General features: G+C 35.8%; 4 protein-coding genes across 6 annotated transcripts; all 4 read right to left on the reverse strand.

Annotated features, from left to right (window-relative positions):
* Window positions 1–8: 8 nt before the first annotated feature.
* On the reverse strand, window positions 9–4,497 carry LOC131023615 (dnaJ protein P58IPK homolog B-like). The gene is made up of 8 exons (XM_057953156.1): window positions 4,406–4,497; window positions 3,291–3,492; window positions 2,995–3,155; window positions 2,133–2,226; window positions 1,827–2,039; window positions 1,603–1,683; window positions 860–1,078; window positions 9–434 (listed from the first exon to the last, which is right to left on the reverse strand). The coding sequence occupies exons 1-8, from the start codon at window positions 4,495–4,497 to the stop codon at window positions 270–272; spliced, it is 1,227 nt and encodes a 408-aa protein (XP_057809139.1). The 3' UTR covers window positions 9–269.
* Window positions 4,498–4,701: 204 nt separating this feature from the next.
* On the reverse strand, window positions 4,702–9,656 carry LOC131020557 (dnaJ protein P58IPK homolog). Of its 3 annotated transcripts, none has more exons than XM_057949456.1 (9): window positions 9,403–9,649; window positions 8,534–8,654; window positions 7,373–7,574; window positions 7,081–7,241; window positions 6,768–6,861; window positions 6,462–6,674; window positions 6,233–6,313; window positions 5,504–5,722; window positions 4,702–5,169 (listed from the first exon to the last, which is right to left on the reverse strand). In XM_057949456.1, the coding sequence occupies exons 1-9, from the start codon at window positions 9,524–9,526 to the stop codon at window positions 5,005–5,007; spliced, it is 1,380 nt and encodes a 459-aa protein (XP_057805439.1). In that variant the 5' UTR covers window positions 9,527–9,649; the 3' UTR covers window positions 4,702–5,004. The 3 variants fall into 3 exon arrangements, with proteins under 3 accessions (XP_057805439.1, XP_057805438.1, XP_057805440.1); XM_057949455.1 differs by having other exon boundaries at window positions 8,534–8,699; window positions 9,403–9,643; XM_057949457.1 differs by lacking the exon at window positions 5,504–5,722 and having other exon boundaries at window positions 8,534–8,699; window positions 9,403–9,656.
* A 955-nt stretch (window positions 9,657–10,611) lies between these two features.
* LOC131020565 (syntaxin-71-like) lies at window positions 10,612–13,741 on the reverse strand. The gene is made up of 9 exons (XM_057949473.1): window positions 13,392–13,741; window positions 13,198–13,323; window positions 12,539–12,704; window positions 12,334–12,419; window positions 12,157–12,225; window positions 11,973–12,017; window positions 11,374–11,436; window positions 11,052–11,128; window positions 10,612–10,900 (listed from the first exon to the last, which is right to left on the reverse strand). The coding sequence occupies exons 1-9, from the start codon at window positions 13,542–13,544 to the stop codon at window positions 10,885–10,887; spliced, it is 801 nt and encodes a 266-aa protein (XP_057805456.1). The 5' UTR covers window positions 13,545–13,741; the 3' UTR covers window positions 10,612–10,884.
* An 821-nt stretch (window positions 13,742–14,562) lies between these two features.
* Window positions 14,563–21,786, reverse strand: LOC131020566 (valine--tRNA ligase, mitochondrial 1). Its single transcript, XM_057949474.1, has 20 exons — window positions 21,585–21,786; window positions 21,116–21,178; window positions 20,836–21,005; window positions 20,684–20,756; window positions 20,496–20,561; window positions 20,323–20,406; window positions 20,148–20,225; window positions 19,973–20,056; window positions 19,808–19,887; window positions 19,332–19,389; window positions 18,942–19,244; window positions 18,687–18,857; window positions 18,242–18,441; window positions 17,666–18,068; window positions 16,857–17,108; window positions 16,279–16,779; window positions 15,794–15,900; window positions 15,253–15,352; window positions 15,001–15,143; window positions 14,563–14,920 (listed from the first exon to the last, which is right to left on the reverse strand). Exons 1-20 carry the CDS (start codon window positions 21,642–21,644, stop codon window positions 14,755–14,757), a joined length of 3,162 nt encoding a protein of 1,053 aa, XP_057805457.1. The 5' UTR covers window positions 21,645–21,786; the 3' UTR covers window positions 14,563–14,754.
* Between the last annotated feature and the right edge of the window lie 5,200 nt (window positions 21,787–26,986).

Below are 26,986 nucleotides of genomic sequence, written 5' to 3' on the forward strand. Positions count from 1 at the left end.
GGACCAAGTAACTCCTCAAGAAGTTATTGACATTTTTCTTCAATCAATTGTTATAAATACAGTTTGACATTATCATTTCAACAGGTCGACTTTCTAAGTTACAAATTTTTTTCATTGATAACCATTTAGAGAATGCCTACAAGTTACAAGAATTGGTGAATTGCACCTATTGAGGGTTAGTAAATTGCTATCATGAAGAAAATTAACATGCCCCCATCCCCAATAAGAAAATCCGGAAAATATATTTTCATTTTTCAGTGAGGTTAAAATTAAAAACCTCCAAATCCACCAGGATAACCTCCTTGGAAGTGGAAGGTAAATTGTTGGCCCCCTCCTCCAAAAGGATTAAAGCCTCCACCACCCATATTCATCCCCATGCCATCAATATCTTCACCACTGTCATATCTTGTCCGCTTATCCTCATCCCCCAAAATCTGCATGTTAAAATTTCATCAGATCTTTGTAGCATTAAGTTAAGAAAAGCATTGGGGCATCAATGCTATCCCCACAGGCTAAAAATGAGTTGAAACAGTAAAAAGTTTTCAAGAAGATGATAAATGACAAAAAAATTGCAAACAGAAAGCAAGGTAACATGGGGAAAATAATCAACAATATTAGTAGCTTTTTATGTGGTTAATAATGCACGCAAGTATGATGATATTAGGATATGTGGCCCTTTTTATGTGGATCATTATTATCAGTGTGACTTCTAGTCATCACAGTGGTAAAGTAGCTCCAGGGCGGGGAACGACTCCATTGATAATCATGGGCACAAGTCAAAGGTGGACCACCATGTCTCCGTAGAACGAAAAATGAGTTATATGGTTCAGTAATATCACAAATAATAATAGAAGCCAACCTCATATGCAGCTGCTACTTCCCGAAACTTGGCTTCTGCTTCTTCCCTATTGTCCACATTCTTATCAGGGTGCCATTGCAAGGCAAGCTTCTTGTAAGCTTTCTTAATCTCTGACATTGAGGCAGTTCTAGAAAGTCCTAAAATCTTGTACCAGTCCTTCCGTTGGCTCAATTTCAAGGATTTTTGAGCCCTCATTAAAGCTCTACGAATATTCATATCCTGTGCAAAGGATAGTGATCAGATGAATCTACCAAGTTTTTCAAAAAGCATTCCAAAAGGAAAAGAACTTCAAAGAAGTACAGTTGAAATAATCAAACACCAATACGAACTGTATCATATTGGAGAACTGGTACTTAGCGAAGTGAATTCCACAATGAAAGAACTTCAAAGAAAGTAAAACCAAAATTATTGAACACTAGTTAGAACTTTAAACAATGGACCAAGGGCTTACAGAAGTGCACATCATCACTAGTGCAAAAACAAAATAGCTATAAAGAAGTACAGTCTGAGTAATCAAAAAATAATAGAAATGGTACCACATAGGATGTGAAGTATCCACAAACAAGCATATCCAGCTATGCTTTTTCGAACAAATGGAAATCAATACTTGGAAGTGTTGATCAACCAAAACTTTCAGGAGAAGTAAGACTTCTAAAAATGTGACATAGCCTAAGACCTTGGAATCGAGCAGCACCTACAAATATTAAATTTGATAGTTCTAGCTTAGGAAGTAAACAACAAACCCGAGGTGACTTCTCTGCTGCTGATCTTAGGTCAGCCACAGCTCCTTCCCAATCTTCTATTAAAAGCTTCGCCTCACCTCTCTAGAAAAATTGGTCAAAAGTCCAAACAGAAAAGTGAAATTAGACTGACTATCAAGTGCAATAGTTCTGATTCAGACAGCAGTCGCTCGAAGATTTCTAACAAGACTTCAAACTTTAATTAGAAAATAACAGAAGATACATACCTGGACTAGTGCTTCAACTAAATCTCCATCAATTTCAAGTGCTTCTGTGCAACTTGTCACAGCATCATCTCCCCTACCAAGTTTCACCTGAACCTTACATAATCCAAGGTAAAGATGCACATTATGAGCAGAATGGATCGGGTCCAAGGCAAGAGCAGCTTTATATTCCTCTGTGGCCAATCGTAGCTTACCATTGCTTGCATTATCATCTGCCTGCATGAGATATACCATTATCTAGTTTCAAGATGGAATTAACATAACACCATCTTAATATGGAATAATCAAAATGAATAAATAACCACTTACACTTATAGTGTTTTTAAGGAGTTTTTTCAATCCAAAATATGATCTCTTCAGTTCTCCATGCTCGGGGTCTAGACGAAGTCCCTTTTGGTAATGTCTAAGTAAGAAATACATGAGATGGGAAAAAGATAGATAAGACTTCAGAGTCCTAAAGTGAATATGACCATATATATATATAGGGAGAAGTTCCGTAGAGAACTGCAAATAAGTAGAGAACGGAGAACAAATCTAAAAAGTTACGAATAAGTCTATAATTTTGATGAATAAATCAATGTATCTTATGAATAAGATTTTGGCCTGGGTTCGAATCCTGAGAGGGGCGAGATTTTATATATTTTTACCGTTTTTTTACTAAATACACATATTCATTAGTTATGCTGATATATTCGTTAAATTTATAGATTTATTCGTCGTTCTCCGTTCTCTACTTATATATATATATATATATAGGGGAAGGCTAAAATAAGAACGCTTATTAAAATATAAATTAAGATTCATTTGCAGCTCTTAGATCATCAAGATCTACGGTTGATTCATCACCTTGTTGGATATATTCATGGTCATGAGTTCGAATCCCAAAGGTAGCAAAAAATTATTTTTTCGATATTCATACCTTTATACAGTTTATTCATGCGTGTTATACATAAAATTCATGCATTTTTGTTGGTTCGTAATTCTTAAAATAAGGGTGGTTTATTGAATAACCGCCCCCTATATATATATATATATATATATATATATATATATATATATATATATATATATATATATATATATAGAGAGAGAGAGAGAGAGAGAGAATGGATCAAATGAGAATGATCCTTAAAACGAGAAATGAGATTAAATCTGGAAAGTTAGAACACACCTAATAGCAATGTCATGATCAACTAAGTAATAGTAGGCATTTCCACGTAAGAGCAAAGCCTCTAAATTGTCCTCATCTTCTTTGAGTATGTATCCTGTCTCGGATATGGCACTCGAATAATCTTTAGCAGCTATTAACAATCTCACTTTAAGGAGTTTGGCCTGCACGATAGCATTGATACGTATTACATTAAGATGAATCTATGTGCCACCAACTATACCCAGAATAATGAAATAATACCTTTGCTCAAGGAATAACAATCATTATTTAGCTACATAGACCAATGAATTACAGACCTTGGAGCATTCTGGAGAGAAAACCAGAACAACTTTTTCAAGATATTCCAGTGCTTTCATATAGTCACCAGATTCAAAAACTACTTTAGTGGAATCCAAACCACTCTGAGCTTGATGTAACTTAGAAAGCTCCTTCTCTGCTGCTGAATTGCCAGGTTTCATCTCCAGAAACTTTCTGTAGCTTTCCTCAGATTCCCCATATCTACATATGTCAAAAATCATCTCAATGGTATGATCTCTTAATAAGATAATGAAATTGAGAGAGAATAATTAACAAACAGTTTACAACATAATAGGTATTAGGTAATTACATTTATGGGCACAACATATCTTGTTTTGTAAGTGAAAATCAACATTCAACATCTTGTTTTGCAATATTTACTATCTTAATACTCCTGGAATGGAAAAGAAGCAAATGAGACTCACGTAATCTGGGGGAAGCAAACACAATCAACAATTTCTCGTGTTTTTTAAAATTTCACAATTATTTTATCAGAAATTCATTTAATATATAATAAGTCCAATTGAGCTCTTTTGTAACATGGCTAATAGACAACAGTTTATGAGAAATAGATGGAACATATAGACAATTTGAGAGACGAAGAGTAGGAGAAATTTCTATAGTTCCGGCTCCTTCAACACGAGTCAAATCACCACCAGCAGTTTGAACATGTGTTCGGTGGGATGTTGATGACTTAATAATATCAGTTTTATCAAAGGTCATCGTATTAATAGCTCCACAATCAAAAATCAACCCTTCCTCTCTATCCCTATTATCACAAGAGGCTTGATATGCAGCGGAGAAATTTAGGGAATTTCTACATAATTGGGGGGTGATTTTAGTATTATGTAGAAGATTGGGGTGTTTCTGTAATTTACGAAAACTTAGGGGGGCAGTTTGCATCTGATGCTGTTGGGATGTTTGAAGTGAAAATATGTTTCAAGTATCTGCAATGTTTTGATTTACAAGAAGATTCGAGCATTCCAGACGTAATAGTGAATGTAATTTGATTTCCTGTACATGCTTAAACTGCAAGTTGCAAACATCAGATAACTTATTCAGCAGACAAAATGCTTCCGCATAATCATCAAATACTGGCTTTAAAGTTTTTAACCCCTGAATGTGGAAAGAAGTCCCTGGAAAACTTACCCCTGAATGTGGAAAGAAGTCCCTGAAAAACGCAACAGCAGTAACAAGAGCAGACATGGCAATACCTCAAAGAAGATTCTGCATCTGCAAGTAGTTGTCAAGCTTGTATATTTTCCTGCATGTTACTAGCAAAAACTACAAGATTGTTAGTGTAATCTTTCTGCACATGGCAAATGGGCATGTCTTTAGGTTACAAGAATTTCCATCAACTTCTGTAGCGTGGTATTTGGAGGAACAACACACATATGCACAACAGATCTCTGAGTTTCAGAAGTTTCCATCATCAAGATTTTATTCATGGACCAAGTTACTCCTCAAGAACTTGACATTTTTCTCCAATCAATTGTTATAAATACAGTTTGACATTATCATTTCAACGGCTCGACTTTCTAAGTTACAAACTTTTTTCATTGATAACCATTTAGAGAAGGCCTACAGGTTACAAGAATTGGTGAATTGCACCTATTGAGGGTTAGTAAATTGCTATATGAAGAAAATTAATGTGCCCCCATTCCCAGTAAGAAAATCCGGAAAATATATTTTCATTTTTCAGTGAGGTTAAAATTAAAAACCTCCAAATCCACCAGGATAACCTCCTTGGAAGTGGAAGGTAAATTGTTGGCCCCCTCCTCCAAAAGGATTAAAGCCTCCACCACCCATATTCATCCCCATGCCATCAATATCTTCACCACTGTCATATCTTGTGCGCTTATCCTCATCCCCCAAAATCTGCATGTTAAAAAATCATCAGATCTTCGTAACATTAAATTAAGAAAGCATTGGGCATCAATGCTATCCCCACAGGCTAAAAATGAGTTGAAACAGTAAAGAGTTTTCAAGAAGATGTTAATGACAAAAAAAAATTGCAAACAGAAAGCAAGGTACCATGGGGAAAATAATCAACAATATTAGTAGCTTCTCTGCAGTCCGAGTGGTTAATAATGCACGTAAGTATGATGATATTAGGATATGTGGCCCTTTTTATGTGGATCATTATTATCAGTATCACTTCTAGTCATTACAGTGGTAAAGTAATATCACAAATAACCTAATAGAAGCCAACCTCATATGCAGCTGCTACTTCCCGAAACTTGGCTTCTGCTTCTTCCCTATTGTCCACATTCTTATCAGGGTGCCATTGCAAGGCAAGCTTCTTGTAAGCTTTCTTAATCTCTGAAATTGAGGCAGTTCTAGAAACTCCTAAAATCTTGTACCAGTCCTTCCGTTGGCTCAATTTCAAGGACTTTTGAGCCCTCATTAAAGCTCTACGAATATTCATATCCTGTGCAAAGGCTAGTGATCAGATTTTTCAAAAAGCATACCAAAAGGAAAAGAACTTCAAAGAAGTACAGTTGAAATAATCAAACACCAATACGAACTGTATCATATTGGAGAACTGGTACTTAGCGAAGTGAATTCCACAATGAAAGAACTTCAAAGAAAGTAAAATCAAAATTATTGAACACTAGTTAGAACTTTAAACAATGGACCAAGTGCTTACAGAAGTAAACATCATGACTGTGCAAAAGCAAAATAGCTATAACGAAGTACAGTCTGAGTAATAAAAAAATAATGGAAATTGTACCACATTGGATGTGAAGTATCCACAAACAAACATATCCAGCTATGCTTTTTCGAACAAATGGAAATCAATACTTGAAAGTGTTGATCAAACAAAACTTTCAGGAGAAGTAAAACTTCTAAAAACATGACATAGCCTAAGCCCTTGGAATCGAGCAGCACCTACAAATATTAAATTTGATAGTTCTAGCTTAGGAAGTAAACGACAAACCCGAGGTGACTTCTCTGCTGCTGATCTTAGGTCAGCCACAGCTCCTTCCCAATCTTCTATTAAAAGCTTCGCCTCACCTCTCTAGAAAAATTGGTCAAAAATGATAGCAGAAAAGGTGAAAAAATTAGACCTACTATCAAGTGCAATAGTGCTGCTTCAGACAGCAGTCGCTGGAAAGCTTTCTAACAAGACTTCAAAATTTAATTAGAAGATAACAGAAGATACATACCTGGACTAGTGCTTCAACTAAATCTCCATCAATTTCAAGTGCTTCTGTGCAACATGTCACAGCATCGTCTCCCCTACCAAGTTTCACCTGAACCTTACATAATCCAAGGTAAAGATGCACATTATGAGCAGAATGGCTCGGGTCCAAGGCAAGAGCAGCTTTATATTCCTCTGTGGCCAATCGTAGCTTACCATTGCTTGCATTATCATCTGCCTGCATGAGATATACCATTATCTAGTTTCAAGATGGAATTGACATAACACCATCTTAATGTGGAATAATCAAAATGAATAAATAACCACTTACACTTTTAGTTTTTTTAAGGAGTTTTTTCAATCCAAAATATGATCTCTTCAGTTCTCCATGCTCAGGGTCTAGACGAAGTCCCTTTTGGTAATGTCTAAGTAAGAAATACATGAGATGGGAAAAAGATAGATAAGACTTCAGAGTCCTAAAGTGAATACATATATATATATATATATAGAGAGAGAGAGAGAGAACGGATCAAATGAGAAATGAGATTAAATCTGGAAAGTCAGATATTCAAATCAGACGGTTGAGATTAATCATGTGAATTGAGATTAACGAACAAGTTAATATATATATATTCAGAACACACCTAATAGCGATGTCGTGATCACCTAAGTAATAGTAAGCATTGCCACGTAAGAGCAAAGCCTCTAAATTATCCTCATCTTCTTTGAGTATGTATCCTGTCTCGGATATGGCACTCGAATAATCTTTAGCAGATATTAACAATCTCACTTTAAGGAGTTTGGCCTGCACGATAGCATAGGTATTACATTAAGATGAATCTATGTCCTACCAACTATACCCAGAATAATGAAATAATACCTTTGCTCAAGGAATAACAATCATTATTTAGCTACGGAGACCAATGAATTACAGACCTTGGAGCATTCTGGAGAGAAAACCAGAACAACTTTTTCAATATATTCCAGTGCTTTCATATAGTCACCAGATTCAAAAACTTCTATAGCGGAATCCAAAGCACTCTGAGCTTGATGTAACTTAGAAAGCTCCTTCTCTGCTGCTGAATTGCCAGGTTTCATCTCCAGAAACTTTCTGTAGCTTTCCTCAGATTCCCCATATCTACATATGACAAAAATCATCTCAATGGTATGATCTCTTAATAAGATAATGAAATTGGGATAGAATAATTAACAAACAGTTTACAACATAATAGGTAATTACATTTACGGGCACAACATATCTTGTTTTGTAAGTAAAAATCAACATTCAACATCTTGTTTTGCAATATTTACTATCTTAATACTCCTAGAATGGAAAAGAAGCAAATGAGACTCACGTAATCTGGGGGAAGCAAACACAATCATACAATTTCTCGTATTTTTTTAAAATTTCATAATTATTTTATCAGAAATTCATTTAATATATAATAAGTTCAAATGCTGCCTCAAATATCCGATAATAACTTCTTACTGAATCTTTCATGCTTTTTGTTTTATTAATTGGGGGCCATTAGGTTTGAGTTCAAGAAAAAATTTCAACACTTTGGTACCATGCTAAATGAACGACTCACCTAATAGCTAAAGCCAATAGACAGGGGAAATACTTAATTTATACTAACTTCTACACGGATGTATAGTCAAATAAACGAAAAAGTAACTTATAACCCTTCCATTCATGACCAGATCCCCTGCTTTCTGTTTGGCCTCTCCTAAAAGGGAGAGGACAAAGAGAAGTTTGGCAATATATCACAACCAATTCACCATTTAATGAGAAGATTACTTTCAGCTTTGGAGGCCTTGAGCTCTTTCCATGACTAAATATTCTAAGCCTCCTGTGACCATAAAAGGTCAGTCGAATTATGAACTGATCAGTAACAATATATGTCCCAGATGCAGCTTCAACGAAGAGCAGTAGAGCTAAACCTCACTTTAGTGACAAATATTTGTTAAGTGAACATGAATTTTTCCTCTGACAGTGTCCCTATATTGTTTGGCTAATGACAAAATATACAGATTTTTATTTCGATACCACACACACTTGAGGAAAGATCATTCAGATTAAAAGCAGCAAAATGGAACCTGCACAGTTGACATAGAATGGATGCCCGATGCCGATATGCTTCTGAGAATGTTGGATCTGCTTCTATAGCAGCATTAAGTTCAGCAAGGGCCTCACTGTATTTCTTCACTTTTATACTCTCTGAAACTCTCTCGAAGAGAGCAGCAGCATCATCAGTCTTTCCATCTATAGTTGAATAAAGAAGGCAAGAGTAGGAGCTACTTTAGTTCCATACCTTAAAGCAGTGGGCGGTAGCATTCACGTCATTTGAGGTGTATTATTTTCAGAATTCACAATTACATTTGCCAGTGTTTATAATTATGCCATATAGTTATCAACTAATAGGCCAAAAATCATTATGAGTATCAATTTGATAAAAGCATCAGAAAAAAATGTTCGTACAAATGAATTAACATGACCAATGATGAAAAGATAAGATCGCATACACTCTCGCCTCACAAGTGCAAGAGAATAAATGGTACAGTACATTTTAGTTTATCACAACACAATTTAACCTCACATCGATCCACATGAACTAGCTGATCAAAAGAAACCAGCACCATAAACATAGTTTTTAGCTTCCAGTGCAGAAACAGTTATAAAACAGAAACTTTTACGTGCACACTAGTCACTAGATAATCGCAATTATAAATTTACAAATGAGAGAAACAATTAGCTACCCCAATATTACATTACTAATTTAAATATAAACAAAATTCCTTCTCACGTGTGTAAGCAAGCATAAGCACCATATATTTCAGTTCTTAAACTGGCAAACAAAGCAGAGACAAAAACCAAATGCAACTCAAACAGAACGCCACAATTTGCCCTATTCGATCAACACTCCATTACAAAGAAATAAACGAGGAAATTCGATATTAGAACTTACCTACAATGAGCGGTTGGAGAAGGATGAGCTGACACAAAAACACGAAATTCAGAACAATCAGTGCGTATATGAATCCTCTCCATGCCACCATATCAAAACCGCAGAGATTTACCGCCATCTCCATCTCAAAAACCTCAGTGCTAGAGGAAATTCACTAGAAATTGATGCATCATAGAGAGAAATTCTCGAGTTTGTTTATGGATTGTATTTAGCACGTTAATGATACGGTAAATTAACGGAGGGAACTCAAGTCCCTGCGTTTTGGCGGAACTGCGTGTCGTTCCACGTTGCAGCTACCAACACATGGTCTCCACGTGTAACCCCAACTCATTTTTACTTCTGAGATAACCAATTGGAAGCTGCCACGTCAGGGTGTCCATTTGCTCTGTTGGTAAGTTGGGCTGTTAATGTCATGCTTCGAATTCTGTTAATACGTTAAATTAATCTAAAAAAACGCTCGTGAAAATTAGTTGAACCAGGCTGAGCAAAATATTTGCAGAAATTGTATTATTTATATACAATTAGTGATAATCGTATTAAATCTCTAATTAATTATATTTTGTTTGTACGAAAGTAATTAATATGTTGTGTTATTGTTAATAAATAAAATAAAATCTTTTTAAAAAATAATTAATATTTTAAACATAAATTTGATTTTAAAAAATCTGGCTGGGGTCGATTAAGCTCGTGAGTATCAAAATATTTAGTACACAAAGCTTGAGGCTTAACTCAATAATAAACGAATTAAAGTTTAACATAACAAAACTTTGACTCTTACTCAATCGGATTACACCTCTTGACTATGAGATTATAATGAAGTGTTAATAACATGATGAATTTACTATGAAAAGTGATGAATTAAAAAAAAATATATATTTGAGATTCAAACACAAGACCATAAATTCATTAAGAAGCATTCTTAATTTCTTATTTAAAATATTTTTTTTTTGTTTATGTAACCCTATATATATATATATATACATATATTCGAATAGGTTATTTTTATAGTATTTGTGTTTATAGTTTGCCTTATTTCTTTTCGGAAAAAAATAAAATAAAATAAAATAGAGGCAACTAATATACAAATGATACATTCGAAATATGAACGTACGCACCTCAGGTAAGAAATTTTGGCACTATTTAGTTATTAAATAGATTAGTGTTTTTGAATGACTGGGATATTCAGTGAGATAAAGGAGTTCAAAAGACTGAAAAGATCTCAAGCAACCAATCAAAAAATGAAATTTCCCAGATTTACAGAAGCTGAATGGAATGATTGAACTAGATCAAGAATTAATTATACAAACAGGTATTATATAGAACACCAGTAACCATTTCTCTCCCGCAACATGAAACAAACAAAGAAATACACACACACATATGCCGATCAGTAACACAAACCAACCACATACAGCAGCAGCACCCTTCACTAAAGCAACGAGCATACTCGAAACAGAAAAAGGATGAACGGTCGAGCCAATTTCATTTCTTCAAGACACTGCAAGCAAGCAAGCGCATCTTTTTGTCAGTGTCATTATCTACTTGAAGCAAAAATCGTCATCATCTTAAATGTGCTAACATCAGTTATGGGATGCTAATCTATAAGAGACCGGAGGAGTTCCTATGAATCACTGGAACTGAAAACTTACTTGTATAGATAGGCTGCTATTCCAAGAATAATACACAGCAAAATGATGTCGATGCAGAAGTTTCGACTAGATCTCAGCTGCAACAAGACCAAAAGCACATCAAGGAAAGTCAGAAATCAAAGACAATGCCATACTATATAGACAGCAGGATGCTTCTTAGATGTTGGGAGATCCCAGACATTGGGCAATCCATATGTATGATGATGGGGCACACATCAACTCAAGTGCTCATAAACACTCTGTGATTGTTCGATGACCCAACATCTTCTAAGATTTACTCAAAAAGAACATCCACATATTAAAGAACTTGAAATTAAATCACCTGATTAACAGTGTGCTTCAATCTGACATTGGTATTTTTCAGATCGGATGTTGCCTTGTCCACCTGTAAGCAGTCAAGTGAAAAGCTAAGAATTCTCTCACCTAAAGTCAGATGACTCGTACTCGCAATTAGTCAAGCATAGAACCCAGGTATTCTCTCCCACAAAGTCAAATAGTGCTGTATTGGCAAATGAAGTACTACACTGTGCTTAAGTTCACTCTCGAGTCACCAAACAATGGTGCAATTGCGCTGAGAGCTTTATGGTAGGAATTCCTAGCTGACTATCCATGTTTTCATTCAGACAAAATTATAGTATATTTTTTCTTGGACCATGCGGCTACCTTCCTTCTTGATATGAGCATTTTATTTTAGTACGCAAACAGTTGAGAGGAGTAATGTCTATGCAGCATTTGCCCACACAGCATAATGTTGGATATGTATGACCCAGTAGGAATACATACAACTATGGAAATTTAATGTGGCGAAACCCATCAGGAGGGAACAGGAGATGCTGATATGGAAAGGAAAACATGTACCATGAAGTATAAAATAACTCAAACCTTGCACACAATTCATATGTATGCATATGAATGTCTAACCTTAGTGTCAATCTCATCCATAAGAGGAACCTGCCTGTCCAATTCCTGCAACAAAATATACCGCATTTCAGATTATTGGAGAATTGGTATTTCAACCACGCAATATTAAAATATCAAATGGAGAATAGGTAGTTCAACCACGCAATATCAAAATATCAAATATATACAAGTAAAGAACTCAAACCTCATTCATATCTTGGGCCATGTTCTTTAGTGTACCCAAACCTTCTGCTATGACGTCCAATCCTTGGTCCTGCATTACGATTTCAATGATACTATTATAAGAAATAATAATCCATCAAAATGTTAAAATCTTCCTGCAAAATAACACTAGACTATGCATTTCCAGAAAAGCACATGCCTGATTCATTTTCCGCATCTCATACTCTTGCCTGAAACCACTTGATTCTTCAGTATTCTGAAAGTATTCATTGTCGAACTTTCCATCTAAAACTCAGCATTAACAAGATGGTAAACAAAACCCAAATGAACTCCATCAGAAGCAGAAGAGATTGTACCCAAAAAAATAGTAGAATAGAATTGAGATTGGACAGGGAAAAGAAAACCTGAATCAAATTTTATTTCTGTACGAGGAGCTGAAGCTGACGTTCCCCAACCCCCAGATGATTTGGGTGGAGCTGCAGACCCATCCGGTATGGCTTGAATCCTATCAGGCAAGACATGGACCAGATCGTTACGGGCAGTAAGTTCTTCTGTTGAAAGTCCTTTAACCTGAAATGAACACAAACATCATCAATGATTCACAAATTCTAAAAGGTGACATGAATTATTTATTATCTAGAACTAGAACAAAATACAGGCTGAAACATTGTAAGAGACCAAGTAACTCCAACAAATAGTTCATATACCGCCGAATCAAGCAGCAATAACAAATTGTGCTTCGACATGAAAAGATCATAAAAACCTTTGTCAACAATGCAGGCTATCTTTTTATGTCAGTGACGGACAAACTAAAAATTAACGAGCTACTATCATATGACCAAGGCAATCCTTAATTTCAATAAGGTTAAATTCGACGGCCAGAAGGAATAAAAGAAAGGGATGAGAGAGAAGAAAATTAAACCAACCATTCACCAAATCACCCAATGAATCATGAGCTTTCACTTCACAAAAACGAAATAGGGAAATGATGACATAAAAAGACAAATTAAGAGAACCTATAACCCAAAAGCGAATTGCTAGGCAGTAAATTAGGGAGCAGAACCTTCTTAACAGCTAAACGCTGCAATTTAGGAACTTCTTCGAGCAATCTAGCCTTGGTCCTCCGAAGTTCGGCGTTGATCGCTACAGCCGACGCCCTACTCTTCTCATTCGCAGCTGTCTCCGCTTTCTGCCAAGTTCAATCTAAATTAAAATCTTCAAAATTCAATCACACTCAGTAGTAGAAAGTAGTCAAACCTGGAGCGCTTCCTCGATGTCAGACTCTACGGCGGCGTAGAGGCGGGCGAAGGCGTCCTCGCCGGAGATGGTGGAATCCTTCTGCGTGACATCGTATTTGTCGTACTTCTTGCAGATCGCATCGACACGAGTCAGTAAATCAATTACGCTCATGTTTTCAGCCCTCTTAGACTCCGAATCCCCCTTCCGGTGTTCAAATCTTCAAGCAGAGAGAAAAAGGGAGAGGGAGGAAATAACAGAGGTTTTTCTGTTCTTATTCTGTATATGAAAGGCTTGAGGAGTCTGAACAGCTAAGCAGGCCTTTTTTTTTAATTTATAGTAGGCAATAATCAACTTTAGCTCCCTAATATTTCAACTCCCATTTTTTCACTCAAAAAAATAACTTCCCATTTGTTTTCTTTATTTGCTTGGATTTAACTTTGTTTTCTATTGTGCACGTTACCAACATTTACGATTTTTTCAAATTGTGTATCTTTACAAGACTTTGAAAATCCAAGAATAATATAATCTTGCGGCAAAGACAATATAAATAGTAGTAGTAGAAGTTTGAATACAATGTTTATCCATATTAATATCAATTAAAAAAATAATAATTTTGTTAGATTTTAAATCATTCCACTTTTTTAGTTCTGTTTTCGTATATATTTTGTGCTTTTAAATTTACAAAATAATAAACACAAAACGTGAGATATAAAAATAATATTTAAATATTCACTTCCCACTAAAAATGACTCATTTTTTCGTTTTGAATAGTCCCACTTTTTAGTGGCTTATTTTCATAAAATGCAATGTTCAATTCTTAAAAGTTAAAAAGTTGCAAGTTTTGTTATTTTTATTCAATTCACATATTCTTTTTAGTTTTTATGTCGGAAAAATGTCGATCATATTTAGTGGAACGAAGGAGTACAAAAATGGCAGATCAATTGCGTTGACCCAACTCAACTTCATATGCCGTTACTCCCATTGATTGACACTAATTCAAGTCCATTCATAGAGGAGAACAGAAATTTAGATGACTAAATTTCCTAAAAGAAAGATAAAACAACCAGTTACCTAAACAGAATTCAAGCTCGACTTATCTCCTTCATAAAACAACCCCCAACGTTATAGTAATATACAAGAGTTCTAATTAAAATACAATAAAATATCATAAAAAATATGGGCAACAAAATATCATCAAAATTTGCTTTAGTAGTATATTAAGATTAAAGGCCCTGTTTCAACTAGTACGTGGCCAAAACCCAGCAATACTGTTACACGGTAATGTGTGAAAATCAGCCATGAAATAACAAAGATGATTTAGTGCAAGCTTGAACCTCAACATTTTTGCCAAGAGCTCAAAAGCCTAAAAATCGAAATATTTTTAGGATTCGGGATTCTCATGTTCCAGATGCTCGCTCGCTTCCTTGAATGACAAGATTTCTTGCAGTAATGATGCCAGTTTTGCCTCATCACTCTCTCGGATATGGGCCGGAACTTTCTCTTGGTAGCCAGCAGCACTTGTCTTCTTCGTCAAGGTGTCATATTGCCTGCAAGAGATCCGATTTTATTGGCCCAGGTTTTAAATAAATCGAGCAATCAATAGAAAGCATTTTGGGAGGCTTCTTACTTTTGTGTCTCCTCCATTTTCTTCCTCAGCTTTTCAAGTTCAGCTTCAACATTGATGCTTCCTTGTTTGAGGAAAACTGAAAGAGATTCATTGACCACATCTACCAAGCAACCCACTGGAACATCATCGTTCTCACTTAAGACCTAAAATTAATATCATTTTGTAATGTTTAGAGAACGATGTCCAAAGTCCAAATTAAGTAAAATAGAAAAATAGTAAATAAAACGTGGTAAGACAGAATAATTTGCATACAGTCAGAGATGATAGAAGGGCAAGAGTGGCGATCTCCAGATCATGTCTCATGATGATGGTGCATGCATCATTTGTGCGGCAACGAACAATAGCTGCACGCCTGAAAAAGTATGTCTTTGTTAAGGATAAATGTTGTTTAGATAGAGACCAGCCCAGCCGGGCACAACTGAAAGGTTTGATGAACTCGACTTAAAGGGCCATTCAACATTATAATTTCCTTGTTAATATAGGGATAGAGGACTTCCAGCAGTGGGTATGTTGAAAAATATCATCATTTGACAAGCTACCAAGAAGTAAATAACTAAGACAAAAACTTGTGTACATCCAAATGTATAGGCATTCATCCCCATTAGGATCACCAATCGCCAATTAGGGTTTATTAATCATAATTAAAATTTAATTAGGGTGGATGCACCAGAGTGCCTCAAAAACTAAATGGTCGTGCAAAAATGCAGATAACATGACCTGGTGGTCACTTATTTTACCTTTTGTTTGTAAATAACACTTCCTATTCTTTTAAAATACACAATTTGCAACTTACCGCTGAAGCCTCTCATTTGGTGGCAACTGTGATCGAAGAGACCTCAGTGATTTAACCACAGACTCGATCATATCCATCTCCGACTCTACATCATCATTAATCCAACTCTGCAAAAAGAGGATATAACATTTCAAGGGATTGAGTATTGAGAAATGTGTTATTAAATTAAAATTGACAAAAATAAGCATTCCCCACATCCAAAATGATAAAGTGATTGTGGTGACGCACAGGAGTCGTTAGTGGTATTCTTAGTGGGAGTCGTAACTGGTCAGCAGTTGAAGCTAAAAACTTAACCAGACAAATGTGCATGATATATCTATTATGTATAGTAAATGGCTTACTAATCTATATTCAATAACAGATGACGAATAAAAGTCCTCATAGATAATTAATAAAACTTATCAAGTTGCTACATACAGGCCATTGCTGTAAATTTTTGTCCTTAACTTTTAAAAATCGTGAATAAAAGAATGTATGGATATTACCTTTACAACAGATGGATATTCTGATATCACAATGGACTCTTTCCTGACTGAATCTATCTTAGAAGGAAGACGTTGCCACAGTTCTTCAGTGACAAACGGCATAAACGGATGAAGTAATCGTAACCCGTAATCTAGACACAGCCACAAGGTATCCTGTGCAGATCTTCTTGCTGATGCAAATGCAGGATCGTTGCCAGTAAAATATGGCTTAATTACTTCAATGAACACATCACACAGTTGAAATTGCCACCACGAGTATACAGCCGTAGCAGCATCAGAAAACTCAAAGGAATCTAATGACGCAACTGTTTTTGATATAGCTTTGTTCAAAACAGACAGTATCCACTTGCAGCTAAAAGGCATGGAAGCTGGATCAATCTCTGTTGGAGGGGTATAATCATCTCCAAGTTTAGTCATAGCAAACCTAATTGCATTCCAAAGCTTATTGCACCATTGCCTATACCCAACCACCCTCTGAATGTCCAGATTTATTTTGTCTGACTGAAAGAACATTACATGACGATAAGACTTTGAAGAAAAGAAAGCATGTTCAGATAAAGTAAGAGATAAGTATTCACCTGAGCTGTATATGAAACAAGAGCAAAGCGCAAAGCATCAGCACCACATTCAGGTATGCCCTTAGGAAAATCCTTCTCCTGCCCCTCTTTTGCAGTTTTGAGTTCATTCGGATCCAAGTTTCCTTCTTCTAGCCTCTTATGAAGATTTTCTAGGGTTACACCTCGAATGACTTCTAGGGGATCGATAACATTTCCCAGTGACTTGGACATCTTGCGTCCATGCGCATCGCGAACCATTGGGTGCAAGTAAACCTGCATACAAGTAAAGAATGTTATTAATTTTGTGTGCGTGTGTTGGCCAAGCGGTAAGGGGTTAAGGCCATAGGTCTTGGGTTCAAATCCCCTGTGGCACGGCCTTTAAATTTCTTTTTTTAATGCTGTTAATTTATCAAAAAAAAAGAGAATGTTATTAATTTTCATTTTACCAAGGAGAACAACATCTTTCAGATATAAAATATGGAGTACAATACAGATTATGGCAATGCAATGCAGTTTCTCTCTTAGTAACGCTGAAGCCCAAGTACCAGTAAATTTCTTTACTGGTACATTGATCAGACAACCAGCAGGTTAACTGAACAACTCATTCTCCACATGACCCGCTGCTACCACAAGTAAAGTCCTTTCTTTGAGTATCTACGCTAAATCACATCACAAATCTTGTGACTAAAGAAATGAACCAAATTGCACCATAATCCTTCTAGGGTGAAAACATAGGCTTAGACAGGCACAAACAACCAACCTTAGCAAGGTGTGCAGAATTAAAAATTTCAAAATTCCAAAATGGTCAGGAACATAAGAATGCTACAGACCTTTCTAAATGGGACATCACCTCCTAGCTTCATACCCATCATCACCATGCGTGCCACCCAGAAGAAGAGAATATCATGACCAGTTTCAAGCACGCTTGTTGGATAAAATGCTTTGAGGTCATCAGTATCATCTGGCCACCCTAATACAGATAATGGAAATAAACCAGAAGAAAACCAGGTATCCAAGACATCTGGATCTTGGAAAAGCTGGAACTTCTTCCCAACAAACATTCTGCTAGCCTCCTTCTGAGCTTCTTCCTCGGTCCTGCCAACCACCCACCGATTATCGTAAACACCAAGCTCCTTCAGTTGATCATCTTCCAACACCACATACCACGCAGGGATACGATGGCCCCACCAAAGCTGCCTTGAAATGCACCAATCACGAATGTTTTCAAGCCATCTGTAGTATATACAGGATATCATTAGAACCTAATTTTGCAGTAAGTGTATGTTAATCAAAAGTTTCTCCTTAACCATTTTAGTGTAGCACAAACCAGGGAGGCAATATATCAAACATAAGGAAGAGGTGAGAAAACAATAGGCTTCAAAGATTATTATTAATTCTCAAAATACCTCTGCCATTCAGCAACATATTGTTTGGGTATGATCTCCAATTTTGGATTTGTATCATCAATGACAGCATTCAGACCTTCCTCTGCCATGCCTTTGCAGTTCACATACCACTGTGGCTTTATGAGGGGCTCCACTACATCATTGCTTCTTGAACAAATGCCAAGGCGCATCTCATTATTTTTATCACCTCTATAAAGTCCCTTAATTGCAAACAGAACTAACAATCAAAATACTTAAAATAGACAAGGTCAATATATTCATGCTTTAAAGAAGAATTGATGAACTTTGCCAGAAGCAGTGTTCACAAACGGTCCTAAAACTGGCTAACTAAGTATGGATATAGTAAACACTTTCTACCGAATCTCAATTTGTAAGTTAGGAACAACACTTCAATAAGGGCAACTACATCAAGTAATACTCAAAAATATGTAAAGTGTAAGAGTACCTTTTCTTTTAAAGCTTGGGTCACAGCCTCACGTGCTTTAAAACGTGGCATTCCTGCAAATTCTTCACCACCGTTGGTATTTATTTTTCCATCATCTGTGAAGATATTGATGAATTTGAGATCATGGCGCTTGCCAACCTCAAAATCATTAGGATCGTGGGCTGGAGTTATCTGCAAAATATCATGCCCAAGTACTTATGAATAAGAACTGAAAAATAGAAAAGAAGTATCATGAGCACCAAATGTTCTGCTTACCTTAACAGCACCAGTCCCAAACTTCATATCGACAAGGACACTATCACAAACTATTTTGAGCTTCCTTCCATTGAAAGGATGAACAGCAAATTTCCCATGAAGATGCTTGTATCTTGGATCATCTGGATGTATAGCAATTGCAGTATCACCGAGCATTGTTTCCACTCGAGTAGTTGCCACAACAATCTCACCCAAATCCCCTTCCAAAGGATAAGCAAATGATGTCAGCACCCCAAATTCGACGGGAGTTCCATATCCAGGAACCCGCAACGGTGTTCTCTCTTTGATATCTATGTAGTCTACCTAGAGAGTACAAATGAACTTGTGTAAAATTATAATACAATTGTGTCCGTACATAACAAAGGACGAACAGTAGGAACTCTGTATAACCTCAATATCGGATATTGCTGTTCTCAAGACGCAATCCCAGTTAACCAGACGTATATCCCTGAAAAGAAAATTGGATGAGAAACTTTAAAAAGGGAACCAACAAAACACCATATCAGCCAACGAGCAACAACACAGAAACACCAAAGAACAATTCAAAATTATTGACTAACAGGTAGTAGTTGGAGTACAAAATGCCATAAATTTGATTAATTACTGATTGTCTTGTCTGTAAAAGTGTCAATTATGAATTAACCTCAAGTCGTACCAGCAGCAATAATTGTCAATTGCAAGTGTATGATTTGACGGATTGAGAATTGAGTTATTCAATATCAAATTATCAATAAACATACCAAAACCTCAAAATGAGGATAGAGATGTCCACGTAGTACCTCAAAGTAGGCTTCCAAGAACACATGCAAAGTACTTAGCTGCAGATCACAATAAATTTAATACAGCGCCTTTGAACATGAGTATACCTATATATGAGACCCTCCTTGTGAAGTCTTACAAAAGCCTCAGTCACAGCCCTTGATCTCTTCTCATCCATGGTAAAGCACTATCCAGAAGAAGCACAAGACTTATATTAGCGCCAATATACATCTCTACCTAATCAAAGATGCAACAATAACCTATATTATCACCTCACGCGACCAATCAAGAGATGCACCCAAGCGGCGGAGTTGCTTTAGAATTGTGCCCCCATACTCATCCTTCCATTTCCAGACCTATTACCACATTTGACAAGTGAAAGAGCATAAATGAGCTAGCACTGGTTACACAGAAATGCAGAAAATGAGAATATATTGTAAAACTTACTTCATCTACAAATCTTTCACGACCAACATCATGCCTTGTCAATTTCTGTTCCCTCATAAGTTTCTTTTCCACAACAACCTGGCATTGAAATCAGTTAATTGGCTCAGCAAGTTTACAGTTATGATGAAGTAAGCCATAGATACATTAAAAGCTAAAATATATCCCAAATAGCAACCTGAGTGGCTATTCCAGCATGATCCATACCAGGCACCCACAATGTATTGTAACCAGACATCCGCTTCCAACGAATAATTGTGTCCTGGAGGCAACACATAATAAGAAATCAAATAAAAGATTACATGATAATTAATTAATTATCATAAGACAAGCCGTAGTTCACTAGAAAACCTCAATAGCAGCAGTAAGAGCGTGGCCAATGTGAAGGGCCCCGGTAACATTAGGAGGTGGGAGCACCTGCAGTAGGATGAATCACCTAAAATTAAACAGTTGAAGTACTATCAACAATGCACTTTATTTGAAAATATGTTACCGCCCGGAAATAACAACATGTGATATGAGAATGTGCAGAAACTTACAATGACAAAAGGTGGTTTGGAGCTTTTTGGGTCTGCCTCAAAGAAGTTTGACTTTTCCCACCATTCATACCACCTAGTAAGAAAATTTTAGCAATGATTACTATGAAGACTTATATTTAGTAACAAAACTAGATCAATAATCTAAAGCATACGAGTTTTCTACAGCGCTGGGGTTGTAAGTCTTTGCCATTTGTCGAGCCAGCTTTTTCTTTTCACCCAGAGGTGTCTCTGGGTCAACATAATCCTGGGGATTTTCCTCCTGTGCTTCTCTTTTCGCATTCTTCTTCTTCTCTGACTTTGAAGCAGCAGCAGGTTGTTGTGCCTGGATTTTTTCCAGAAACCGGAACATGCAAAGCATAGTATCCCTTATACACTAATAAGATTAAGTAACATATTTATACTGGTTTAGGTCAAAATGAAGTAAAATAGCACCTGAAGCTTTGCTGCTGCTGCTTTTTGTGCAGCTTTAAGTTTCTTTAGCTCCTTCTCTCTAGCCTACATTCACAATATCAATTGGCATTAACAATTAGTGTAAACTAAAAATTATAAACAAACAGCAGCAGGTAGTCTAAGGACAATAGACAAACAGAACTACCTAAAGTCTAAATTGATCTCATGGAGTCAAGGAAAATAATGGGTAAAGAAATAATATATGACTTGTGTACCAAAACAAAACCAGAAATCTACATTGATCAGAGATCGCAAATCCAAATTATAAATTATCAGCCTAACCAGAGCTAGTTTTATATCGCAAAAGGAGCGAGTGCCTGCACTTCAATAATTCAGTAAATCGGCGTGTCAAAATTGAGAGCATAGAAGAAACTAATTTCAGGTTTAAATACAAGCTTTTATAATACCAACTCAAATTTCGCAATCAACGGAAAACACGCGATGCTCTCACCTTCTCTTCTTTCTTCTTCTTCTTTTCGAGTTCCTCCGCCGTCAGTTCTCGCGACTCCATGGTGATAGAGAAATTGAAGTCCGAGGTGGCTTGAGACGATGAAGCAGGCGGCAAATGGAGTCCAAGAAGCGTAGGGTTTTGGGGAGTGTGGGATGGCGACAACGGTTTTAACTACAGTGAGGGACTGGTATTTCTTTTTCTTTCTTTCTTCACTTTTTTTTTTTTGCATATAATTCTATTAGCATCGATTTACATATTTAATCTGAAAGCAAAATATAGCAAAATACAAATAATAAGAAAATTAGTGAGCACTCAGTATAAATTCGATGAAAAAATATTTTGTGTTGTAAGTTATATAATATGTATTTAAAAATTAAATTTATATTTCCTACATCTCATAAAAACATAAACAAATGGGAGAGACACGAGTCTTAAGAAATGTTAAAGGCTGCGTTTACTTTGATTGATAAATTTATTAATGGAAAATGATGGATAACAAAAATTTATGTTTGTAAATATCTTCATCCTTGAAGTGAAAATAAGGAAATGAAAATTGTGAACTTCTCTTTTGTGTCAAATGTGGGAAAAGAAATGAAATATTTAAAAGCATAATTTTTTTTTATCCATCTTTTTCCATGGATAAATCTATCCATCAAAGTAAACGCAGAGTTATTCTGAGTGAAAAATATGTCCTACTTTATAAAGTGTTTGTGAAAGTAATGAGTTAATTAAGAAAAAGTAGTGGTGGGCCTTAATGGTTTTTTTGTGAATAAGTATGAGAATGCGAGATAAAAAAATAAGATAATAGTGTACAAAAATAGAAATATTCATGTTTTTGTGAGATGTTCCATAAATTACAAATTGTTCATTTTTTGTGATATAGATGAAATATTTTATTTTAATGTAATAGTATTACTCCATCCTTCTCAATTCAATAGGCCACAAGCATAGATGTTAAAAACGAATAGTCTATAATAAAGCATGGGAGACAAAATAACTTTTTGTGATGATATATTTTTCCAAAAAGTATGAGAGAGAAATAAAAAAGAGATAATTATGTGTGTAACATAATGACATTTGGTGTAAATAATGAGTTTATGGGATTATATTTATTATGTATTAACCTATGATACACGGATTCTCCTAAAAATAACACATTGCAGTATCGGATACTCGCAGGGGGCGGGGGCGGGTGCGATTCGCGTGGGATTCGCACGGGATTCTCCACGTGGCGAATCCCAAAAAAAAAATGGATTAACAAATCGGGTGCGTCAAACTCACGAATCCGGTGCGTTTAGGGTGTATTGGGGGTTAATTTGAAAAACTTCATTTTTGTTCTTTTGGGCTATTATTTTTCACTTATTTGCCCTAGACTGCTATCACTCTCACACTCTCTCACAGACTCCACTCTCACCGTCTCACGCTCTCTTAAAGTCACAGCGTCGTTCGCTCATTCCTCTCTCCAGCGATCGCCACCGCCTCCTCCGGCGACCGCCACCAGCCGCCGCCCAACACCACCGATTCCACGCCTCTCATCCCTCTCTCTATCAGCAGCCCAGCCGCCGCGACGATAGCAGCGCCGCCCAGCCGTCTCCGACGGAGCGGTCAGCACCACCCCTCGCTCTCTCGATTTGTCAGTCGGGCAGCATCGGCAAGAAGCAGGTGCTACCACCCAGTTTTATACAACTTCACTCATGTATTGTCTGCCATCCAATTTTTGAAATGGATTCTTCAAGCTCAGTTCATGGTGATGGTGATACAAATGACAATGATAATGAGAATGAGAGTTCTAGCTATTGGCCTTTGTGGAAATATGTAGAGAAGCAATCGAAAATTGATAAAAGGGGTGGAAATACAAAATTTAAATGAATGTATTGCAAAAATGTGTATACGGGGTCTTACTTCAAGATTGACTTCTCTCATCTTTGTAGTATCATAGTGCAAATACAATGGTGTATCATCTTTTATTCCACTGACTTCAACACATTGTTTTTGGAAGGTTAAACTCGTCTCTGACTAATGAGATAACATAAGAACTTTTGTTTGATTTAATTAGATATTTGAACATTGAATTATGTTGTGATTTAGTTCTTTGAATGGTCATGTAATATATATATATATATATATATATATATATATAACATAGACGTATCCTTCACAAATTGCACCCTACAATTTTTTAAAAATCCATATCCTCGCAATCGAATCGCTCCCGCACCCGCTCCCTCGCACCTGTGCAACATAAGTATTAACTTTCCATTTTAAGAAGTAATCTATTGAATTGAGACATTCAAATAAAAAAACATGGCATCTTGAATTGGGACGGATAGAGTATTTAATAATTAGGATTATTCAAACACGTCAGAACAAATATCCTACCCGAAATTCAGATATCCGACCTCAAAAAAATGAAAATTACCCTAAAAGCCCGACCATGATCCAACTCGAATATTAGAATACTCGAAATATCCTTATTTTTCCATTCACATTTCTCACTGTTCTCGTTTCCTAGCTACCCCCATCGTCTCTCTTCAAATCTGGCGGAGCTCTGCCAGATTTGGTGAGAGACCCACCGTCACCATTCCTCTATGTAGATCCTCATCACCATCGCCACTGTCTTTTTCTCATATCCACCACTCTTCTCTTTTTCTTTTGGTTATTTACACGATTTTACGTTGACAACCTGATTTTGGGGGTTGCGTAGGTCACAAGGTTTTGTGTGTTTATTCGTTTGATTTGTTAATTATTGAGTATCTACCAATTTTTTTAGTTGTTTCTTGAATTCTAATAAACCAATTTTGTAAAATGAGTAGATATGAGATGTGGAATTAACTGAGCTTTATAGTCCGACGCCTTAACACTAATAAGCACACGAGATACATAGTCATATGGATGATTGTTTTACTATGCGCGATAGAATACTCAACCAATGGGATACCTGCAATTCTATTTCCTTTCCTCGAAAGACGGAGCACCATGTCGAATCACCCTACCATTTTCTTCTTTACCACTTTGGCCAATATGATTTCACCTAGTACTAGCAGTTTTATCGGGGAATTTCTCATATTAGTAGGAGCTTTCCAAAGAAATAGCTTAGTAGCGACATTAGCAGCGCTTCGGATGATCCTCATACCTTGATGCTGCCATTCGGGCCTTATTTAATATAGTGGGCAATTTTTGTATAGCCTATTTAAATAAATATCCGCGGTCCAAATACATAACCCAATCCAATAATTGAATTAATTTTAATTCAATTCAGCCCATACGCTAAGTTATCAGGGCCCATTGACTCAAACCCTAGAAAAGACAACGACTTGGAGAGGAAGGCAAAAAAAGATAGTGAATATCAATCCCACGAATATCGGAACTACTAGGTCTGAAGGAAACGTGTCAACAAAACCCTAGTCATCGGGTTACCACAATATAATTACAGCTAACTAGGTCAACAGGACCATCCATTTATTCGTACCCTCAGCAGCTCCACTTACATACGTTCTCTACTCTCTTAACACACACTTGCTCAATCTCTCCGCCACCACACTCCCTTGTTTTGGGATCAGGACTGTTCTGACCAGCCAGACAGACCAACCGAACAGACTAATCCGACCGACGAGATTCACCATCTCACATTTACTTTACTGATCAATTATCTTTACGCACTATATTCATTTTCCTATCAATTATTTCGAATTGTTTGGCTAACTTGAGCGTTAAAGGCTCTTCCATCGACACTCCACCGGTGCTCATAGAAGGGTTCTAACATGTTTGTAGTTTCATGTTGCTATTGTCCACCAATCTGAACACACTCGACGTCCTACTTCGTGATTGTTGGGTCCATCCCCAACACTCAATAAAGGGGCAAGGCTAACAGAAGTACTCAAACATTTTCCTTTGGCCTACTTCCAGAGCTTCTTTCCCCAGAGTATATTCATTTGTTGGTTCCTGCCTGACCTATCTCTCCCCAACTTGAGCTGATTGAGCGAGAACTCAACTGCACAGCGGACGTCATAGAAAGGGCTTGAAATGACGCCGAAGATCTCGGTCTGGTTTCTCCCCACTAATTAATTAGCTTACGACCACTTAACAAACTTGAGTGATTTTGCTACCTATTATCATCTCAAATTGTATAGTCGTATTTGATAAATATTTGAATATGTTTATTTTATAAGCATAAATTGTTAGAATAATTGATTATTTGTCAAACTAAGTTTATATATTAAAAAACGGAGAAGATTCCACCTATGCATATTGATAAATATTGTGATATGTTTACAATTATTTACTAGTACATATCCCAAACACAACTAGTGGTTTTCAACCTAAACTCATATATTAATACTTCATGTTAATTACCCAAATATTTAATTTTTTTTTTCAATGATGAAGTCTTATAAAAAGACAATGGCAAGATTCCATTTTTTAAAAAAAGGCTTGTTATTATTTAATTAAGGGGAAATTCGAGAATATTAAATAAAAATATAATACATGCATTACAAATGCTAAAAATGAGTATTTAAGATAAATTAAATACAATGCAAGAGAAGCTACTTGGGCACATGAATTAAAATATATTTTATTATGGAATATATTCATACTCGTTCTAAACTGGATTAGAAGGTAATTACAAAAAATCTACATAAATATAAAAATTAATGTTTAGACACATTTAGAATTTATGCACTTATGATTGTCTCGAATTAAATTAAATAGTTTACTACTTGTTCTCATCCCAAATCCGAACATTAATTTTTCAAATACATATATAGGATTTTATTTGAATTTTTAATCAATGAAGTCCTGTGGAAAATTGATGCAAAATTTCAATAAAATAAAATAAATGGTAATGAGAATTAATCAATACAAAATAAAATATTAATTAAAAATAAAAAAAATACTCAATCTGTCCATGAAATGAATACCCATTTGAGGGTGACACGGATTTTAAGAAATTGAATAAGTGTGTAAGTGGAATAAGGGGTCCACTTTTATTGTGAGTGAGATATGTGAAGTACACTTATCAAAAAAGAAAATGAATACTCATTTGGTGGAAAAACCAAAAAAGAAATATGTTTACTTATTTCGTAGACAGGGGGAGTATGATTTAAGAAATGCACAAAATAAGTATTTAAAATAAATAAAAATATAAAATACATGAGATACATAGTCCCACATCTGTATATAATATCTGCTAATTATCCAAATATATTTAAATTTATAAATATAAGTTGTTGCAATAATATATAGATGTGTTACCAAAGATTCACACATTGTTGACAAAAAATTAATAATAATAGTACTACTAAATAATAAAAGAGTAAAAGATAAAGAAAATTCAATATTGACATATTAATAAATATTGGAACCTGATTATAATGCATACACATTCAAAATCTAATTAATTA

Source organism: Salvia miltiorrhiza, chromosome 4 (assembly GCF_028751815.1).
Source record: "Salvia miltiorrhiza cultivar Shanhuang (shh) chromosome 4, IMPLAD_Smil_shh, whole genome shotgun sequence".
Taxonomy (NCBI): domain Eukaryota; kingdom Viridiplantae; phylum Streptophyta; class Magnoliopsida; order Lamiales; family Lamiaceae; genus Salvia; species Salvia miltiorrhiza.

Bases quoted from the DNA above. Each gene is read 5' to 3' on its own strand.
- LOC131023615 (XM_057953156.1), bottom strand. From the start codon at position 4,497: ATGTCTGCTCTTGTTACTGCTGTTGCGTTTTTCAGGGACTTCTTTCCA. The intron at 3,493-4,405 runs GTTAAAAACTTT...TGACATATGTAG, and splicing joins ACTTCTTTCCACATTCAGGG to ATATGGGGAATCTGAGGAAA. The intron at 1,684-1,826 runs GTATGTATCTTC...CAATTTTTCTAG, and splicing joins TAGTTGAAGCACTAGTCCAG to AGAGGTGAGGCGAAGCTTTT.
- LOC131020557 (XM_057949455.1), bottom strand. From the start codon at position 9,526: ATGGAGATGGCGGTAAATCTCTGCGGTTTTGATATGGTGGCATGGAGA. The intron at 6,314-6,461 runs GTATGTATCTTC...CAATTTTTCTAG, and splicing joins TAGTTGAAGCACTAGTCCAG to AGAGGTGAGGCGAAGCTTTT. The intron at 5,723-6,232 runs GTTTGTCGTTTA...GCCTTTGCACAG, and splicing joins CAGCAGAGAAGTCACCTCGG to GATATGAATATTCGTAGAGC.
- LOC131020565 (XM_057949473.1), bottom strand. From the start codon at position 13,544: ATGAGCGTAATTGATTTACTGACTCGTGTCGATGCGATCTGCAAGAAG. The intron at 13,324-13,391 runs GTTTGACTACTT...TGAACTTGGCAG, and splicing joins ACATCGAGGAAGCGCTCCAG to AAAGCGGAGACAGCTGCGAA. The intron at 12,018-12,156 runs GTTTGAGTTCTT...ATTTTGTTGCAG, and splicing joins TGGCCCAAGATATGAATGAG to GAATTGGACAGGCAGGTTCC.
- LOC131020566 (XM_057949474.1), bottom strand. From the start codon at position 21,644: ATGGAGTCGCGAGAACTGACGGCGGAGGAACTCGAAAAGAAGAAGAAG. The intron at 19,245-19,331 runs GTTATACAGAGT...TGTACTCTCTAG, and splicing joins CAGCAATATCCGATATTGAG to GTAGACTACATAGATATCAA. The intron at 14,921-15,000 runs GTAAGAAGCCTC...GATCTCTTGCAG, and splicing joins AAAATGGAGGAGACACAAAA to GCAATATGACACCTTGACGA.